Raw genomic sequence first — 17667 nt, 5'->3', positions numbered from 1 at the left:
ATGTGCCCCCACCCCACTCCTGCACAGTGATTTGAAACCAATGCACTAGTAAGGCTAGGTCTCTGCTACACTGACCGGACTGTCACGAGACTGGGGAAGTTTGTCCTGCAACCCAGGCAGGGTCAGAGATGTTTCAAGCGTGCTGCAGAACCATGCTGGTTCCTCACTCAAGTCCAAAGCTGCAACAGCTCAGAACTAATGGCAGAACATGGTTACACCCCCTCTACACTGCAAGATGAAGCCCTCGGCTGCAGCCAGGTCCCCCCATAGGGTGGTAGTTTCTACAACAGAGCTAGGTCAACAATTGCTTCCCACATGCTGTAATCTGAACACTCTCCACTCAGTGGTGCTAGGGGGAGAATTAAAATCAAGGTCCTGAGCATATGGCATTGACTGACTATTGGAGCTGTTAATTGTTACACATTTTTAGATTAATAAGCCACTCAAAGCAGGAATGTGCTGGGGGGATCCGCCAGTGAAAGGGGGAGAGAGGAAAAACAGAAAGGCCCACAAGGCCAAGGAAGAAAGACCCTCCCTCTCTCGCATACATTGTTAGGAAACGTTGTCCGCTCCATAAATTACAGTAACAAGAACAATCTGACCAGCATGGACAGCAAATAAAAGGCTTTCCAGGGTTCTGGTCTAGTTACTCTCAACACAATTCTCCTCAAGGCTGTGACCAGCCCATTTATCACACTGTCTCTCCAGGGTAAATTAGCGCTGGAGAACTAAATTTGGCCCCATCAGCCCAGTCAGGGATTAGCTGAGATTCCAGGGGTTGTACATTTCCCATTTTCGAAAGGTTATTAGCTAGCTACCATGGTGATGGATGCTATTAAAAGCCACAATGCCCAAATCATGTTTCAAGCTGGACAAGCACTTCCTGCTTCCATAAAATTCCCATTGTGGCTTAAATTGGAGACAAAATTCCTTACTTCCTAACCTAAAGAGAGGTGAAGGGTTGCTGTGCTCTGTTAAACAGCTCATGTGCTCCACCCCAGACATGATTGCAATGATCCTTGTGTATCCCTTTGCTAAGGGCTTTTGGGATCTAGCAGGAGAAAAAGTGATGCAATGTAATGGGTTTACTGGGAACCGAATCCACATTCCACTCTGACTGAGGGCTCGGTTCAGCTTTTAACATTATACACAAGGTACCAGGAAAACTGTAGCATGTTTCCCTGCACTGCAGAATGCTGCCTCCTGTGTTCAGGAGCAGATCATTGTGCCCAGCTGAACAGCAGATCGATGGTACACACCAGATCACTGATCCCAAACATTCCTACCTGGAGATCATTTGTATTGCACATGGCACCAGGCATCGCTACATGCCATTTGTTATTCGCCATACAGCAGATCATACAAATGAAATACATTCACAATACAAACTACTGGAAAATGAGTTTCACTTTAAGCCTGAAAGTAAATGATACATCCAGAGCAATCCTGCTACAAAGACCTCAGTGCTCAACAATTCAAGACTCAGGTTTCATAGTTGTAGTTACCCTTAATCTTCACTTTACAGGGCACAAGAAAACTCAGATGCTGTTAACTGTTTTATCCAATTAACAACACCTAAGTGTCCTGGAAAATTATTAGGGTTCTCTGATGAGGGGAAGAGGCAGCTGCTGTTAGCAGGTGTAACCTTGAATCTGGTGGTTTGGGGGATTTCAGTAAGAGGTCCAGATTGCACAGCCCCCCAAAAGCTGGCATATCTGATGATAGGAGGCTCACTCCAGCACAATCTAAGGGCAGCCAGAGAAGCAGCTCCAGCTGTCAGTGTCAGTGTTGCCAGACTCCCCCTGCTGTGATATTGGTCCCTTGGAATGGTCAGCAGCTGCTGTCAATTTAAAACAGCTTTTAGGCTGCTCTAAACTTACACTAGGGACCAGCCCAGGGTGAGCTTTTGATCCCACCCTGTGCATTCCTTCATTACAGCCAGGGACCTCACCCAGAGATTTTATGGGATTGGTGCAAATTGGACCCAACAGCTCAGACTACAGAGTCTCTGCTAGGGCAGCAGTTCAGCTCTTTTCATCAGCACTGGAGATAGCAAGGTTTGTCTTTTCACACAGCATGCAATAAAATCCATACAACTGCCCCACACCCGCCAGTTACCCTTACACTCAGCACTCACCCTTCTGACTTTATAACCCAGGCATGAAGTCCAACTATCAGTCAGGCAAAGAGCTGAAACGTTCAGCAGGCTCAGAATGCCAAGAGCACCATGAGAAAGAAAGCCATGAAAGATATGGGCACAAAGGGGTATATGGAGATGGGAGGGGAAGCCAGCAAAGAGGCAAAAGGAAATCCATATTGTAAAACAAGTCAAATGGTAGTTAATTTGCACCTCAGACAGGACCCTCATTTTGAGCCAGACTGTGGGTAGTTACAGCTGCTGTGTAAACACGGAAAACATGGCAACTGGAGACACCTCTGCCTTCCCATGGTGTTCATTTGTAAATGCACTATAATTCCTACTGCCTTTCTATATATTTCTATGTACAGAGCTTTAAAGACAAATTCCTGCCCCAAGTTGCTGATTTCACACATTTAGTGAGTTCAGCACCAGAAGGCTAGCCAGAATTTGCATATAATTGTTTTCAAGCTCCCAGATGGCCTCTCCCAGGGGAACTGCCACTTAACCTGTTGCTAGAAATTAGTAGCTGTCAGTTTGCCCTGACTGTTCATGTCTGCACATATAGCAAAAAGCGAAACCTGATTAGGTGGCTAGAAGTTGCTGAGATGCATCACTTAGTACATGCTTGGACCTGTTAGAATTGACTATGTGCTTGGCAAGAAAGCAAGCCATGCACCACCTTGGCCATTTGGCTTCTCTTTCAGCACCGGATTGAAAGAGCAGCCAGAACTCAGCCATTTTCCAATGGATTGCAACATCCAGGACACAGTACTGGAATTACTGAGCAGAACAGGAGCAATCAAAGTCCTGAAAAGACCACTCGACCGACAGGCTTGCCCTTCCCTAGGTGGAATCAGGACCAAGAATCCTCAGTTCAAACCAAGTATTCCAAGATGGAACCACTGACTTGTCTTTGGCAAGTCACCTCAACATTGCAAACATGCAAGAGATTTTATAAGGGCCAGGGATGAATCAGCAGGCTGTTTCCAGCTGCATCACCTGTCATTTATGCAAAAAAGGCAACAAGAAACCAACCACCAATCCTATCTGATCAGCAATGAATCATTAGATTTGGGCTATAAAACACAAGCCTCAAGCAACATTGTGCAGGATACAGACTCCAGTATCAGACAGTGCTTTAGCACATCAGCCAGCAACTCAGTGGTTTGAGCATTGCCCTGCTAAACCTAGGGTTATGAGTTCAATCCTTGAGGGGGCCATTTAGGGATCTGGGGCAAAAATTGGGGATTGGTCCTGCTTTGAGCAGGGGGTTGGACTAGATGACCTCCTGAGGTCCCTTCCAACCCACATATTCTGTGATCACTACTGGAACTCCATGAGGGTAATTACTCCCGTCAGGTTACAGCTTCACACTGGGGGTTGGACTAAACTCAGGTTCCTTCCAGCTCTACACCAGACAGTGTCTGGGCACATAGTAATGATCCAACCACATCCCCCACATACCAGGAATCTGTGTCTACCTGTACTGACCTGTGACAGCTGACCTCCAACAGCCACTAACAGGGAAGGTGACCCCTGAGGAACCCATCTGGGATGCTCCTAGGTGAGAAGTGTTAGAGATGGAAGCTCATCAACATGAGCCAAGGCAACTCCCTCCATGAGCCCAGCTCCCAGGTCCCTCACCTCAAGGGAAGACCTGCCCTGGAATCCAGCCCTCCTTGCCCCAGGCAGCTCCTTAGAGAGAAAGCCCCAGGGAATGATTGCAAGAAGAGACCCATCAAGACTCAAGGGGCTGTGGCAGAGGGGAGAACGTCCAAAGGTGACACGCAGGCTCGGACTAAGATAGAATGTGACTGAATTCAATAGAGTTCCTTCCAGAGGCTCAGGGAACAGAAGTTTTCAGGCAGCAAGACAACATGGTAAAACAGAAGCACAGGAGAAAGGTCAGAAAACACCCCTGCAGTTCAGAACAAGACGCCAACTAGCTAAAGCGACTGATCACTGCAATGCGACAAGCTAGCCTAGTCACCCCCTCACCTTCCTCATATGGTTTGATTAGCATCATTAGGCTTCTGAGTTACCAATCAAGGTGAAAGGGGCAGTTCGGGCCCAGCTATTGTTTCAGACTGTGGGCACCATCAGTTACACCCCAATCACATTCATAACGTTTTCACTGCAGCCAGAAGTGCCAGGGTTTTACTCTTTAAAAAAGAAAGCAGCTTCCAAGGCAAGGTACGACAGCCTGCCTCCATCCAACTCAGCAGGATGCTCTGCAAGCACTGGAGTTGCTCTGAGATCAGGTCATTTTCTCAAGGAAGCATTGTTACCCACACACTCTAGGGCACCCCACCTTTAACCGGGTTACACCTTGAGACCCCAGGAACTGGATAATTTAGGCACCCCAACCCTTTCCCAGGATTCTGGGTGAAAAGCACCTACCCTTACTCAGTTCCTAGGGCTCAGGGCATAATCTTCTGCAGGTTTGTAGGGCCTTTTACCAGTAAGAGCCTTACACAGTAATACCCTTAACTTCTATTTATTAACAGTTACCAAAACAAAATACACACACGAAGCAAGCATACACTGTGCACCACTCCCCATAAGGCAGACAAGCTTTTCTTGGTGGCCAGTCAAGATTAGATTGTCCATGGCTAAAGTATTCTGCACCGTGTGGTTGGCATGGTGTTGAGGTCTGGCAGCTCTGATCTTGGGGCTATGTCCTGGAGTTGGTTCCAAAGAACTTCCTTTTGGACCCCAGTTTATACAGTGAGTCCTGCTTAGCTGTACCATAACCAATCACTGTAAACTAAAGAACCGTATTCTTCACCAATCCTAGCCCATTACAAAATAATTCTTTAACCAATCAGACCCCGGTACCTTAGCTGATTTAAATCTTGCAAGATTAGTTATGAAACAGACAAACAATCATAGAACCAGAGACCCTCCAGATAAACAATAGAGAAGTGAGGACCATAAAGACAAAATAAAGTGGGGATTTCACAATCACAACTGTTGATATGGTTCCTTGCCAGACAGAATGCCAAACAAGTTTTCTTTAAACATCTTAAGATCTGCTTCTTTGCCTGGTGGGGGTGGGTACTGTTTGGAGAGGAGCACCTCCTTAACAGCCCAATAATACGTTGTTTTGATATAATTTAGCAGGAATGTGAGGTTGTGACTTCTACCTAGCTCACGGCTGCTGTCTTTCCATCTGGCTACTGTTCATTGCAGAAAAAGGCCTCAGACTTCACAGCACAGTGCAGTGGGCTTGCAGTCAGGTGGACACGAGCGCTGTTCCTAGCTGTGCCCAGACTCTCTTTGTTACCTGGGGTAAGACACTTCACTTCCGGGGCTCAGTTTCCCCATCTGCAAAGGGGACATGTTGACTCTCCTTTGTAAAGTGCTTTGCAATCACTGCATGAGACATGCGGAGCATTATTACTGTGCGTTTTTATTGGGCCTGAGATTCCCATCACAAAAAATGCACAAAGCTGAGATTCTAGTCATCATTCCCACAGCAGCCGTCCACAATCAACCTGACTGCAGTCTCTCAAACAGATTACCTTTGCTTAGTTCCTCAACACACGCTTCTTTGCATCCTCTATTAGCTTCTGAACGTCCTCATTCAACCACAGAACCTTGTGCACTCTTGGCACCCCACACACATGGCAGATCGTATCCCACACCCTCTGTGTAGCTTCAGCCCACCCATTGCTCTGCCAGCACCTTCCTCCTTCAGGAATTGGTTCTCAGGAAGCATCTCAAACTCATTTTTCTCAGTTTGTCCCGCTTAAAAAAAAGTGCTGTGATTTCCATGATGTTTCAGAGTAAGACCAGGTTCTCCCCCATTGAAAGTCTAGGATCAGAGAGATCAAAGGGGGCAAGCCACAGAACAGCTCAGGTAGAGGAAGGCATGAAACAGGTAGGCCAGGCAGCATCCCTGGAAACAGTGGCTTCAAATAGGGATTTGGAGGCCAGAGGATGCTCAAAGAAGGAGATTGTCCCAAGGATAGGGCCAGGCTACAGTACAGTCAGTCTTTGGAAGTATAAGGCTACCTGCCCATCATCCTGACACGTCAAACTGAGTGAATGGCAGTTCACAATTCCTCTGACAGCATGTGGGACAGCTGCCCTACCTATAGTCCCCCCAACCTCTTGGGGATCTGTGCTCCCCCAGTCACCCCAACTACCTCAGGTGTCTTGGGAATACCTACTACGTCCTCAGGATCTGACTCCAGTGATGGAAGGAGACATCTCGGGCTCTATCTACACAAACCCATGCCTGCAAAAGAGGGACCCTTCACCTATCTGCTCCTTCCAATGATCTTCTAGGTTCTCGTCACTGCAATAGTGCTGCTGCCTTCTCTGGGTTCAGTAGCTAACTTCTACTTGCTCTATTATCTGTAGCGCTCCGCTCCAAAGACGCGAACAAGCCCTTGCACAGAACAGGGCTTGCTAAGTGCTGTACATACAGCTGCTTATTCTTCCCCATCTGCAGCTTCTCACAGGTCTGTATCTCTCCTGAGACTCACGTTCCCTCCTCCCACAGCAACTGGCTAGCAGCTGAATTACACCAGCATGACCCACCCCAATATGCTCTAGCCAGGTACTCACATGGCCCTAACCACCATAATATCTGAGCCAGCAGTGTGCAGGGGTGATTGCTATGTACCCTGTGCTCTCAGACCTGCTATTTCCATATACAGCCGGGGGGAGAGGGGTCCTCCCAAGGGAAGATTCATATAATCAGTTTCATTCACTTTGCACCTACTTATTTCACCTGCTTCTCCCTCCTGCCCTGCCAACTTCAGCCCTCCCATACCCCAGCCCCCATTCCTTTACCCTTCACCAAGAGAGGTTGCACCCATCCAGGTAATACCACAGTAGCATTGCACCTCTTCAAGCAAGCATCCACAGAACCAGCTTTCTGCCCATTAATTGTGGCAGGATGAACAGTGCCCATCTCCCCTCATTTCAGCACAGCAGGGAGGAAAGTTCCCAATGCTAATGCCTTGGGTCTCGGCTGGAAACAATTCTCCAGAAGGAAATTAAATTTCAGCAGCTGCTGCTTAAGAACTGATCTAACAGGGTGAAAAATCTGATTACAGGACCCAAGGGATTGGCAGCGTGGAGATAGTAGCAGCCAGTGCCCATTTTACTCACTGCCTACAATGGGCCAGACAAACTGCAACCTACCTCAGCTACCACGCAAAGACATGACCACAGAGACTGCAGGGGTTGGAAGGTGATGATCCAGCTTGATCTGAGCAGGATGGAAACGAGAGCACTGGATGACAGGACATGCAGGTCTGATTCATGGGCAGCACCCAAACCATCTCCAACCTAGAACTCTTCCGATTAAGCTTGCTCCATTGCCATCAAGTGAAGTTTGGGATTCCCGATTGTTAAAGGCAGCATTGGGGCTTCAAAACCTTACTGCAGCTAGTAGATGCAGCCCATGACCAACTGCAAGCTACTCTGAGCTTGAATCAACCACCAACTCCCACACATTAAAATGAGCTGCCATTTGGCCTATGACTGCAGCATGGACTGCATTTAACATGTATGTAATTATCCAGCCAGCTGGGAGAGCCAGGTTACCTAAGCCACAGAAAGGAACAGCCTGTGCAGTGCACTCAGGGCAAAAAGACCCTGTTTGAGACATTTAAGCTTCTCTTCCTCTTTGTGCAGGGGCTCGGGGGCCCATTTCTCAGCTCCCCAAACACCACAGGCTTCCCCACATCTGTACGAAAATACACCCAAAAGGTGCAAAAACAAAATTAAGAGGGGTGCCAGAACATCTGTAAAGAAAAAACTAAGTCAGCGAGTTGGAAGTGTGACCTTTAGTGGAGAAATAATGCCCGAAGTCACCTACCTGAGGGTCATTCCCACTAGGACTATGCCAGCCTGGACTCAGTTACATTGTAAGAGTGCCAACAATGTGCTAGGTATTTTCCTAACACAAGGAGGACACATTCCCTACCCTGAAGGCACTACAATGAGAAAGGCAAAAACAGGAAGAGTATACCACACACAAGCAGAGCAACAGCTTTCGGGGGGACTGCATAAGCTATCCCCCCACTGCCCTCCTACGTAGAAATTACTCCCTGGGTAATTTCTTGCAGACTTCATATGAACTTAAGAACAGCCACACTGCGTCAGACCAATGGTCCATCGAGCTCAGTATCTGGTCTTCTGACAATGGCCAGCGCCAGGTGCTTCAGAGGGAACAGAACACAGCAACTTATCGACCGATCCATCCCATTGTCCCATTCCAACCTTACAGCAATCGTGGCTCTAGAGGGTGTCCCATGCACAATGGATGGCACAGAAAACAGACACTGCTATGGAAGAGGTGGACAGATGAGTCAACAAGGCTAGCACTGCTGTGGAGGGATAAGGATGATAAACACGGTCCACTAAGGAGAGTCAGAAACATGAAGGGCCTTGAAGGCAAGAACAAGAAACTTGAGCTTGATGCGGTGGAAAGGGGACCAGTGGAGGGATTCACTGCTGGGGAGCGAACAGGGTAATATGGTCAGGCAGGTGAGTTTGTGTGAACCAAAGAGAGTCAAGGCAGCCAGAGAGGAGGCTGCAGTAGAAATGATCTTGAAGGGGAAGAGGTGGTGGCCAGGCAGGGGATTAAACAGCAATAAGTCACCAGGGCCTGCTTCGAGCAGGGGGTTGGACTAGATGACCTTCTGGGGTCCCTTCCAACCCTGATATTCTATGATTCTATGATATTCTATGATTGGTGAGCTGACCCAGCACTGAAGGCTGAATGAGGAGTCCAGAGGTCAAATGGGTCATCAGAAAGGGAATTATCGAAGAGGAGAGTGGGATTTTGCGAAGAGGAAGGGAGGGGTCAAGTCAGAGGAAGGTGACTGGATGGGGACCTGCAGGTGACAGCTACATGTAGAGAAGAGGACAACTACCATTCCAATGAAGCAGGAAGGCTTAGAAACAGCCGCAGGAGGGATTCCCATCCCACCATCATCCTCACAGTCTCAAAGAGGGAGGCGACAACTTTGAGGAACTGTCCCAAACTGAGGCATCAAGAGGAGGTGGATTTGGAACAAATTGATAAATTAAACAGCAATAAGTCACCAGGGCCAGATGAGATTCACCCAAGTGCTGAAGGAATTCAAATATGAAATTGCAAAATTACTAACTGTAGTATGGAATCTATCACTTAAATCAGCTTCTGTACCAGATGACTAGAGGATAGCTAATGTAAAGCCAATTTTAGAAAGGCTCCAGTGGTGATCTTGGCAATTACAGGCCGGTAAGCCTGACTTCAGTACCAGTCAAACTGGTTGAAACTATAGAAAAGAACAGAATTATCAGACACAGATTAACATGATTTGTCAGGGGAAGAATCAACATGTCTTTTGTAAACGAAAATCATGTCTCACCCAATCTATCAGAATTCTTTGAGGGGGTCAACACACACACACAAAGGTGATCCAGTGGATATACCACACTTGGACTTTCAAAGAGCCTTTGACAAGATCCCTCAACAAAGGCTCTTAAGCAAAGTAAGCACTCATGGAATAAGAGGGAAGGTCTTCCCATGGATCAGTAGCTGGTTAAAATATAGGAAACAAAGGGCATGAATAAATGGTCAGTTTTCAAAATAGAGAGAGGTAAACAGTGGGGTTCCCGAAAAATCTATACTGGGACCAGTGCTGTTCAACATATTCTGAAAAAAGAGGTAAACAGTGAGGTGGTAAAATTTGCAGATGATACAAAACTACTCAAGATAGTTAAGTCCAAAGCAATCTCACAGAACTGGATGACTGGGCAGCAAACTGGCAGATGAAATTCAGTGCTGATAAATGCAAAGTAATGCATATTGGAAAACATAATTGGAAGTATTTCTTCACACAATGCAGTCTCAACCTGTGGAACTATTTGCCAGAGAATGTTGTGAAGGCCCAATCTATAACTGGGTTCACAAGAAGAACTAGATAAATTCATAAAGGAAAGGTCAAGTAACCAAGATAGTCAGGGATACAACCCCATGCTCTGAGTGTCCCTAAGCCTCTGTCTGTCAGAAGCTGGGACTGGACAACGGGATGGATCACTCGATAATTGCCCAGTTCTGTTCATTCCCTCTGAAGCACCTGGGATTGACCACTGTCAGAAGACAGGACACTGGGCTAGATGGACCATTGGTCTGACCCAGTATGGCTGTTATGTTCTTAAGGAGAGGCTACCCAGGAAATGGTGCCATACACACCCTGCTCCCAGCTGATGAGCAAGGTGCAAGGTAACGGGTGGGTGAACAAAATACACAGCATCACCCCATCTTCCATCCAATCCCCATCAAATCACCTCAGGATGGACGCACTTAACTCCCCACCCTTGTCCCCATTTGTCTCCCACAAGGGTCTGGCTCTCACCCTTCCCAGCAGTTCACCCCATAGGAGTGACCAGACAGCACATGTGAAAAATCGGGATGGGGTGGGGGGTAATGGGAGCCTATTTAAGAAAAAGCCCCAAAAATCGGGACTGTCCCTATAAAATCGGGACATCTGGTCACCCTATCACCCCCACACAGGCAGCAGCATGCAGAGCTGCTGGATTCAGGACTCCCTGGGTCTATTCCCAGTTCCACCCACTTGCTGCCTAACCTTAAGCTGGTCCACAGCACCTCAGAGGGCAGTGTCATGAGGTTTGTGTGTAAAGTACCTTGAGCATACCTGGTGGAAGATACTATAAGGGGTATGAAATACAGGCTCATCACCAAAGGGAAGCTTCGAACCGGCCCAGGGAACAGTCCTTCCCCAATTGCCACCAGGTACTCTTACATCTAGGCTGCATTTGCCAGATGCGAATTCCTTCGCTGTAAGAAAGTTTGACACTGCAACAGATTTACACTGTAGCATGAACAGGGAAGTGATTCATTGATTTTTAGAATGAGAAAGGGAGCAAAACTTAACTGGCTTTGCTTCAAACCAGTGCCATTCTCCGGCAGCCATCACACAGCCTGCAACGACTTCACTTTACTATTTCCAGTGCACTTCCAGGAGGACAAGGGAGGTCAGTTTTACCATTTTACAAGTTATCAATGCATTCCAGGGTGCACAGCTGCTGTGAAAGTCATTCAGGTGGCTTGAACCCCTGGGTCTCACCCCTCAACTCCTAGATCACACAGTTATACCCTCACATCAGGGAATGTGGATTACTTGAAGAGAAGAGATAAAAATTTCAATAAAATAGGTGCATAAGCTGCCAAAAGTGCTCCCTAGATCTCTATTCCTCAAAGTGAAGTTCCCAGCTCAAACATGAATTCCCCGAAGCAAAGGTTCTGAACAATAGGAATCAGCCAGAGAGAAAAGTCTAAGGCTGCAAGAGATGCTGGTGAAATCTCTCTTGGATACTTATCTTACCCCCCCATCACTGTAGTATCTAAGTTCTGCAATCTTTGATGCAGTTATCCTCCACCCTTCTGTGAAGCAGAGCAATACTAGTATCCCCACTGGACATCTATGGAACTGAGAGAGAGTAAGTGAATTGCTCTGGGGCATAGAGGAGGTCTGTGGCAAAGCAGATACTGAACTCAGGTCTCCCACAGCCCAAACTAGCACTCTAACCCCTGGACCATAGCCATCTAAAAAAAATTATATATAAACACACACACAAGTTTTTACTACCCTAAATGCTGTTTAGCAAGCATTAGAAAATGCTTTGCATAATTGCAATTTGAAGAAAACTTCCAACTCAGCTGAGAAACAGCAGTTTAGCAAACTAAATCTAACTGAAAATTAAGCCAAATTCCCATAAAACTCCATCTGTAGCTCATGCTCACGCCCTGCTATTCTGCAACATTGTCTGTTTTAAGAAAGCATATGCCAGTCTCACTTGCTCTCCAAAGGAAGTGGCAGAAGAAACAAGCTTTGTACTTCTGACAACTACATTCACTTGTTCATGAAGCTCAGACATTTCAAATTTAACCTTCAGTAATGCACAGAGTTTCTCACAAGTGTTCAGCACACACCAGTTAACGCTCCCAAAATCAGAGTCATGCCTGGATATAAACAGAAAGGTCAAAGAACTTTGTTTATAGGATTTGTTGCACTGGCTCAGGAGCCCAGACCTAAGTTTTCATATCTGGAAGCCTAAAGTTAGGGAACTTTAAACCTGCACCGAGGGACCTAAATAAAAATTACCTGATTTCCAACAAGCAGGACGCCTACAGTTCCCATTAACTTCAATGAGACACATAGGTGTTCAGTACTCCTAAAAAAATCAAGGTATTTTTAACTGAAGGCCAAACCCTGAATTACGAGCCTAACTTTAGACATGATTAGACGTGAACGAGCCTCAAACAGCGACCTAAGTCTGCTACTCCACAAAACAACAAAAACCTGAGTGCACCCAACTGTACCATTCTGCAGATGGAAGAGTTCCTTCCTGACCCCTCCATACAATCAATTTGTACCCTGAAGCACGACACTTGATTTCCCCTTTAATCACAGCCTGCAAAGCTACAATTGTTAGGCCATAACATTATCCAGTCACTGCACTCCTCTCGATAACCTCCTGAGGCGATGGATGCCACAAGGATGACTATTCTCCATAAAGTAGCATTTATTTCTATTGGGTCTAAATTCACTGCCCTTCAATTTCCATCAAGTGACCTCCTGCAAAAAGTGCTGCTGGCCCCAGAGTGAAATTTAGAGTTTTAGTCTCATGTGCCCTGAGAGCAAAACTGCTGCAGAGGCTCCTTTAACCTGCTCAAGCACCTTATCTTGGGGGAAGGGAACAGAAGATAACAGGAAAGGGACAAAACATCCAAAGAGGAAGAAATGCTGGAAGGAAATAAAAGCACATGCTTCAATTTGGGGTGGAGACTAGATGAGTTTCCTCTGCCTGCTAATCTAGCAGGGATAGTAAGTAACAGCATCAGTAGCCCCCCTCCCTGCCTTCAAAATTTGGAATCCCTATTCTGTGGGACATTCAATACAGCTAAAGGACTGTTCTAAATACATACTCGCTCCTAATCCACATCTGGTTTAGGAATGGTGCACCTTTTACTCTGTTTGCACAGCACTCCCTCCTGACTGACCTCTTACCATCAATCACCTATCCGTTTGCCAACTGTATTTCATAGACTTTGTATATTACAGTAGAACTAGAGACCTCAGTGCACTGGGTACTGTATATACCCTTTTAACATTAGGGATGTGCTTGTTTTCCACACAGACTACTCAGCTGATTTGTGTGAAAACTTATCTTGGGGCACAGACTAAGCCTGAAAAATCTCAGCCCAAGAGAGTAGAGAAGGGTCTAAACACAGACCTAGGGCCAACCCTAAATCTGACACCATTCAGTCTGGCAGAGGAACCAGGAAGTCTGATGCTCACATTCCCTGGGATCTCTAGCAGCAGCCTAGCAACTCAAAGCTGGTTAAAACTCTAGTTACATTTTTAAACCTACTATGTACGTCCCCTCTGGGGAGCTTGTGAAAGAGATAAACAAGGAGTAAACCTTTCCAGTTTCAGCCCTATGGGGCACACTGAAAGCTCTGAAAAGTCAGTGGGTTAACCCCTCTGGTGGGTAAAAAGCCCACATGAGCTGTGGTGAGCAAGATGAGGGTCCCTTCTTGGAGGAAGGCTGAGGGGGGCAACAACTTCTGAACCACTCTGCAAGCAGAGATATGAACACCCCCCCCCCGGCTCCCCAGAGCACCCCTGTGCTGCGGCCTTCCCTAGAAGACCGGTCCCTTCAGAGCGCAGCACGGCATGGGTCAGGGCCAATGCCCAGATCCCGCTAAGATTCTGTGCTGCACAACCGTTGAAACTGTGCTAGCAATTCTTGCATCACCTGCACAGATCCAGCACTGCTTCCCAGGCCAGCGTGAACTGGCTTCTTTCTTCTGAAGATGTTCAAAGTGGTGAGAAGGACAAACGAGGAGAGAGTGAGGCATGACCACTGTAAAAACTCCCTGCCTCCATAGGTTTGGGCATGGCCCCCTGACTGGCTAGTAACAGTCTGACTTTAGGACAGGTGCTAGCACCTGTTAACAGGGCCTGTATGGAAACAGCCCACCAGCCCCAGCTCCCCACACACACCCCAGCCCAACCAGAAAAACAAGTCTCAGTTTCCACCAATCCCCTCATTCTCCCCCCACCCAAATAACTGGGCTGTGTGTCTTGGGCTCTCTCCTCTCCCACAGACCGGGTTCCCATCTGAAAAACCTAGCCTCCCCACGGGCTCCCATCAGTCCAGACAATAGCAAAGGATTAGACTTTGTGGTAGCTTCCAGAGTGGGGCTTGCTGCAAACACCACTGGCTGGGGCCAACACAGATGGAAGTGGAGGGCAATACACCAACCCCAAGCCCAATCTCTCCCACCAGCACACAGATCAATTCCAAAACAGAACACACACTGCACTCCCACCTCCTTAACGCTCTTAGCCCCCCAGACAAACAATGCAGACACCCCCACACCAAGCTGCGTATGTTCATGTCCCTCTCCCACCATTCTGCACCCAGTTTGTGGCTCACCCCAAGCAGGCTCCCGCCAGACTCACCTAGGAGCGAGTTTTTTATACAGCTACTGAAAACTTTGCTGCCCTGGAACCACTTGTGCGAAGCCAATGGAAAACCTGCCCTGGACATAAGGGCCTGCCAATCCATCAGGGTAAAGTACATACCCACCAATCCTCAGGTTCAGGCCCCTCCCCGCAGGTTCAGGGCATGCCCTCTCCACCCCCAGGAGGAACACATGCCCATCCACAGGACAAGAGCAATCCCTGAGCAGCTTCCAGGTCTCCAGCCTTGTGGGAGGGCAGAGAACATGCCCCAGCCCCCAGAAGACTGGAGGACATGTCCAGCCGCACCGTAGGAAGGCCTCCTGGCCCGCAGGAAAGCCACCGCCGTGGACAAGTCTCAGGCCCAACTGGACACAAGGCAGGACGTTACCAGCCCCCTACCTGGCACCCCTCTGCCCTGCGACCTCGGCCCAGGATGAGCTGCCGGGGTCTGGCCCGGGACCAGACCCACCGGGAGCCCTGCCCCCAGGAGCACATGGCTCACGCAGGGACAGTCGGCAGCGGCCAGGCCCGGCAGCGGCCGAGCAGCCTCCAGCCGCCTCCACCGTGAGGAGCGGCGGGGTCTCGGCTGCAGTGCGGGGAAGCAGGGGGCGGCCCGAGCAAGGGCGGCCCGGCAGGACAGGGCACAGGCCCGGGGGGGGGTCCCACGGCGGGGCACAGGCCCGGAGAGGGGGCAGATGGGGGGCAGGGGCAACACTGGCGGGGGGGCAGACGAGGGGGGGTCTGTCACGGCGGGGCACAGGCCTGGGGGGGCAGACGGGGGGGCAGGGGGCGAGGAGCCGGGGCAGACGGCGGGGCACAGGCCCGGGGGGAGCAGAGGCAACACGGGTGGGGGGCGGGGCGGCAGACGGGGGGGGTCCTGTCACAGCGGGGCACAGGCCTGGGGGGGCAGATGAGGGGGGGTCCTGTCACGGCGGGACACAGGCCTGGGGGGGCAGATGAGGGGGGGTCCTGTCACGGCGGGGCACAGGCCTGGGGGGGGGCAGATGAGGGGGGGTCCTGTCACGGCGGGGCACAGGCCCGGGGGGGAGCAGACGGGGGGGCAGGGGGCGAGGAGCCGGGGCAGACGGTGGGGCACAGGCCCGGGGGGGAGCAGACGGGGCAGACGGTGGGGCACAGGCCCGGGGGGGGGGAGCAGACGGGGGGGCAGGGGGCGAGGAGCCGGGGCAGACGGTGGGGCACAGGCCCGGGGGGGGGAGCAGACGGGGGGGCAGGGGGCGAGGAGCCGGGGCAGACGGTGGGGCACAGGCCCGGGGGGGGGAGCAGACGGGGGGGCAGGGGGCGAGGAGCCGGGGCAGACGGTGGGGCACAGGCCCGGGGGGGGGAGCAGACGGGGGGGCAGGGGGCGAGGAGCCGGGGCAGACGGTGGGGCACAGGCCCGGGGGGGGCAGAGGCAACACGGGCGGGGCGGCAGACGGGGGGGTCCTGTCACGGTGGGGCACAGCCCCGGGGGGGCAGATGAGGGGGGGGGTCCCGTCACGGCGGGGCACAGCCCCGGGGGCAGACCGGGGGGGCCGGGTCAGCACCAGCGGGGCACAGGACCGGGGGCGCAGCCGGGGGGGGGTCCCACGGCGGTTCCGGGGCAGGACCGGCGGGGGGCGGCGCGGGGGGGCAGACCGGGGGGGGTTCCCCGGCGGGGCCGGAGGGCTGCAGAGGCCCCGGGACAGAGACCCCAGACCCGGCCCCGGGGAACGCGGGAGGTCCCGGCTCTCACCATCTTGACGATGCCGCGCTGCAGCGCGAGGGGCGCGGCGGGGCCGCTCTGGCCGGGGGCGGCGGAGGCCATGGCGGGCCGGGCCGGGCGGGTCGGGCGCGCTGAGGTGAGGGGAGCGCGGAGCGGACGCAGCCGACTCAACCGGCGGTAACGTGTGGGGGGGAGGGGCGCCCAGCGCCGCCGGTATTTATCCCTTCCGCCACCCGGCGCAGGCGCGCTGAGCGCGGGAGTCCCTCGGCCGACCAATCAACGACCCGTCCGCCAGGCCACGCCCCTTTCTGCCAGGCCAATCAGCGCGCGGGGCCTCAACATGGGCCCGATAGACCGCATTCACAATGACGTCACCGGGGGCGAGGGCGGGGCTTCCGGGGCACGCGGGGCAGGGACACGTCGGCAAAGGCTCGGCTGCCCTGGCCCCACGTGTGGCTGTGCCCCGCCCCTCAGCCCGGCCGGAGCGCTCAGCCCGGCCCCCTGATTTCTCCGCCCCTGGACGGGGGGACCCCAGAGGGACCCCCCCGCACCTGGCCCCCACCGCTCAGCCCCCGGGACAGGGGGACCCCAGAGTGACCCCCACCCACACCTGGCCCCCACCCCACCGCTCAGCCCCCGGGATGGGGGGACCCCAGAGTGACCCCCACCCACACCTGGCCCCCACCCCACCGCTCAGCCCCCGGGATGGGGGGACCCCAGAGTGACCCCCCCCGCACCTGGCCCCCATCGCTCAGCCCCCGGGACAGGGGGACCCCAGAGTGACCCCCACCCACACCTGGCCCCCACCCCACCGCTCAGCCCCCGGGATGGGGGGACCCCAGAGTGACCCCCACCCACACCTGGCCCCCACCCCACCGCTCAGCCCCCGGGATGGGGGGACCCCAGAGTGACCCCCCCGCACCTGGCCCCCATCGCTCAGCCCCCGGGACAGGGGGACCCCAGAGTGACCCCCACCCACACCTGGCCCCCACCGCTCAGCCTCCGGGATGGGGGGACCCCAGAGTGACCCCCACCCACACCTGGCCCCCACCCCACCGCTCAGCCTCCGGGATGGGGGGACCCTAGAGTGACCCCCACCCACACCTGGCCCCCACCGCTCAGCCTCCGGGATGGGGGGGGGCCCCAGAGTGACCCCCACCCACACCTGGCCCCCACCGCTCAGCCTCCGGGATGGGGGGACCCCAGAGGGACCCCCACCGACACCTGGCCCCCACCCCACCGCTCAGCCCCGGGACGGGGGGACCCCAGACTGACCCCCCCGCACCTGGCCCTCACCGCTCAGCCTCCGGGATGGGGGG

At 52.1% G+C, this 17667-nt stretch overlaps 1 protein-coding gene across 1 annotated transcript in view; it reads right to left on the bottom strand.

Annotated features, from left to right (window-relative positions):
* SND1 (staphylococcal nuclease and tudor domain containing 1) overlaps positions 1-16565 on the bottom strand; it is a 500999-nt gene extending 484434 nt beyond the window's left edge. The window contains exon 1 of the mRNA XM_073329019.2: positions 16379-16565. Coding sequence (XP_073185120.1) covers positions 16379-16450 — 72 coding nt within the window. The 5' untranslated portion in view covers positions 16451-16565. The remainder of the gene's footprint in view (positions 1-16378) is intronic.
* Positions 16566-17667: the final 1102 nt, after the last annotated feature.

This window comes from Lepidochelys kempii, chromosome 1 (genome assembly GCF_965140285.1).
Source record: "Lepidochelys kempii isolate rLepKem1 chromosome 1, rLepKem1.hap1, whole genome shotgun sequence".
NCBI lineage: Eukaryota > Metazoa > Chordata > Testudines > Cheloniidae > Lepidochelys > Lepidochelys kempii.
Note: the sequence above shows the minus strand (reverse complement) of the source record. Positions and strands in the feature narration are given on the sequence as shown.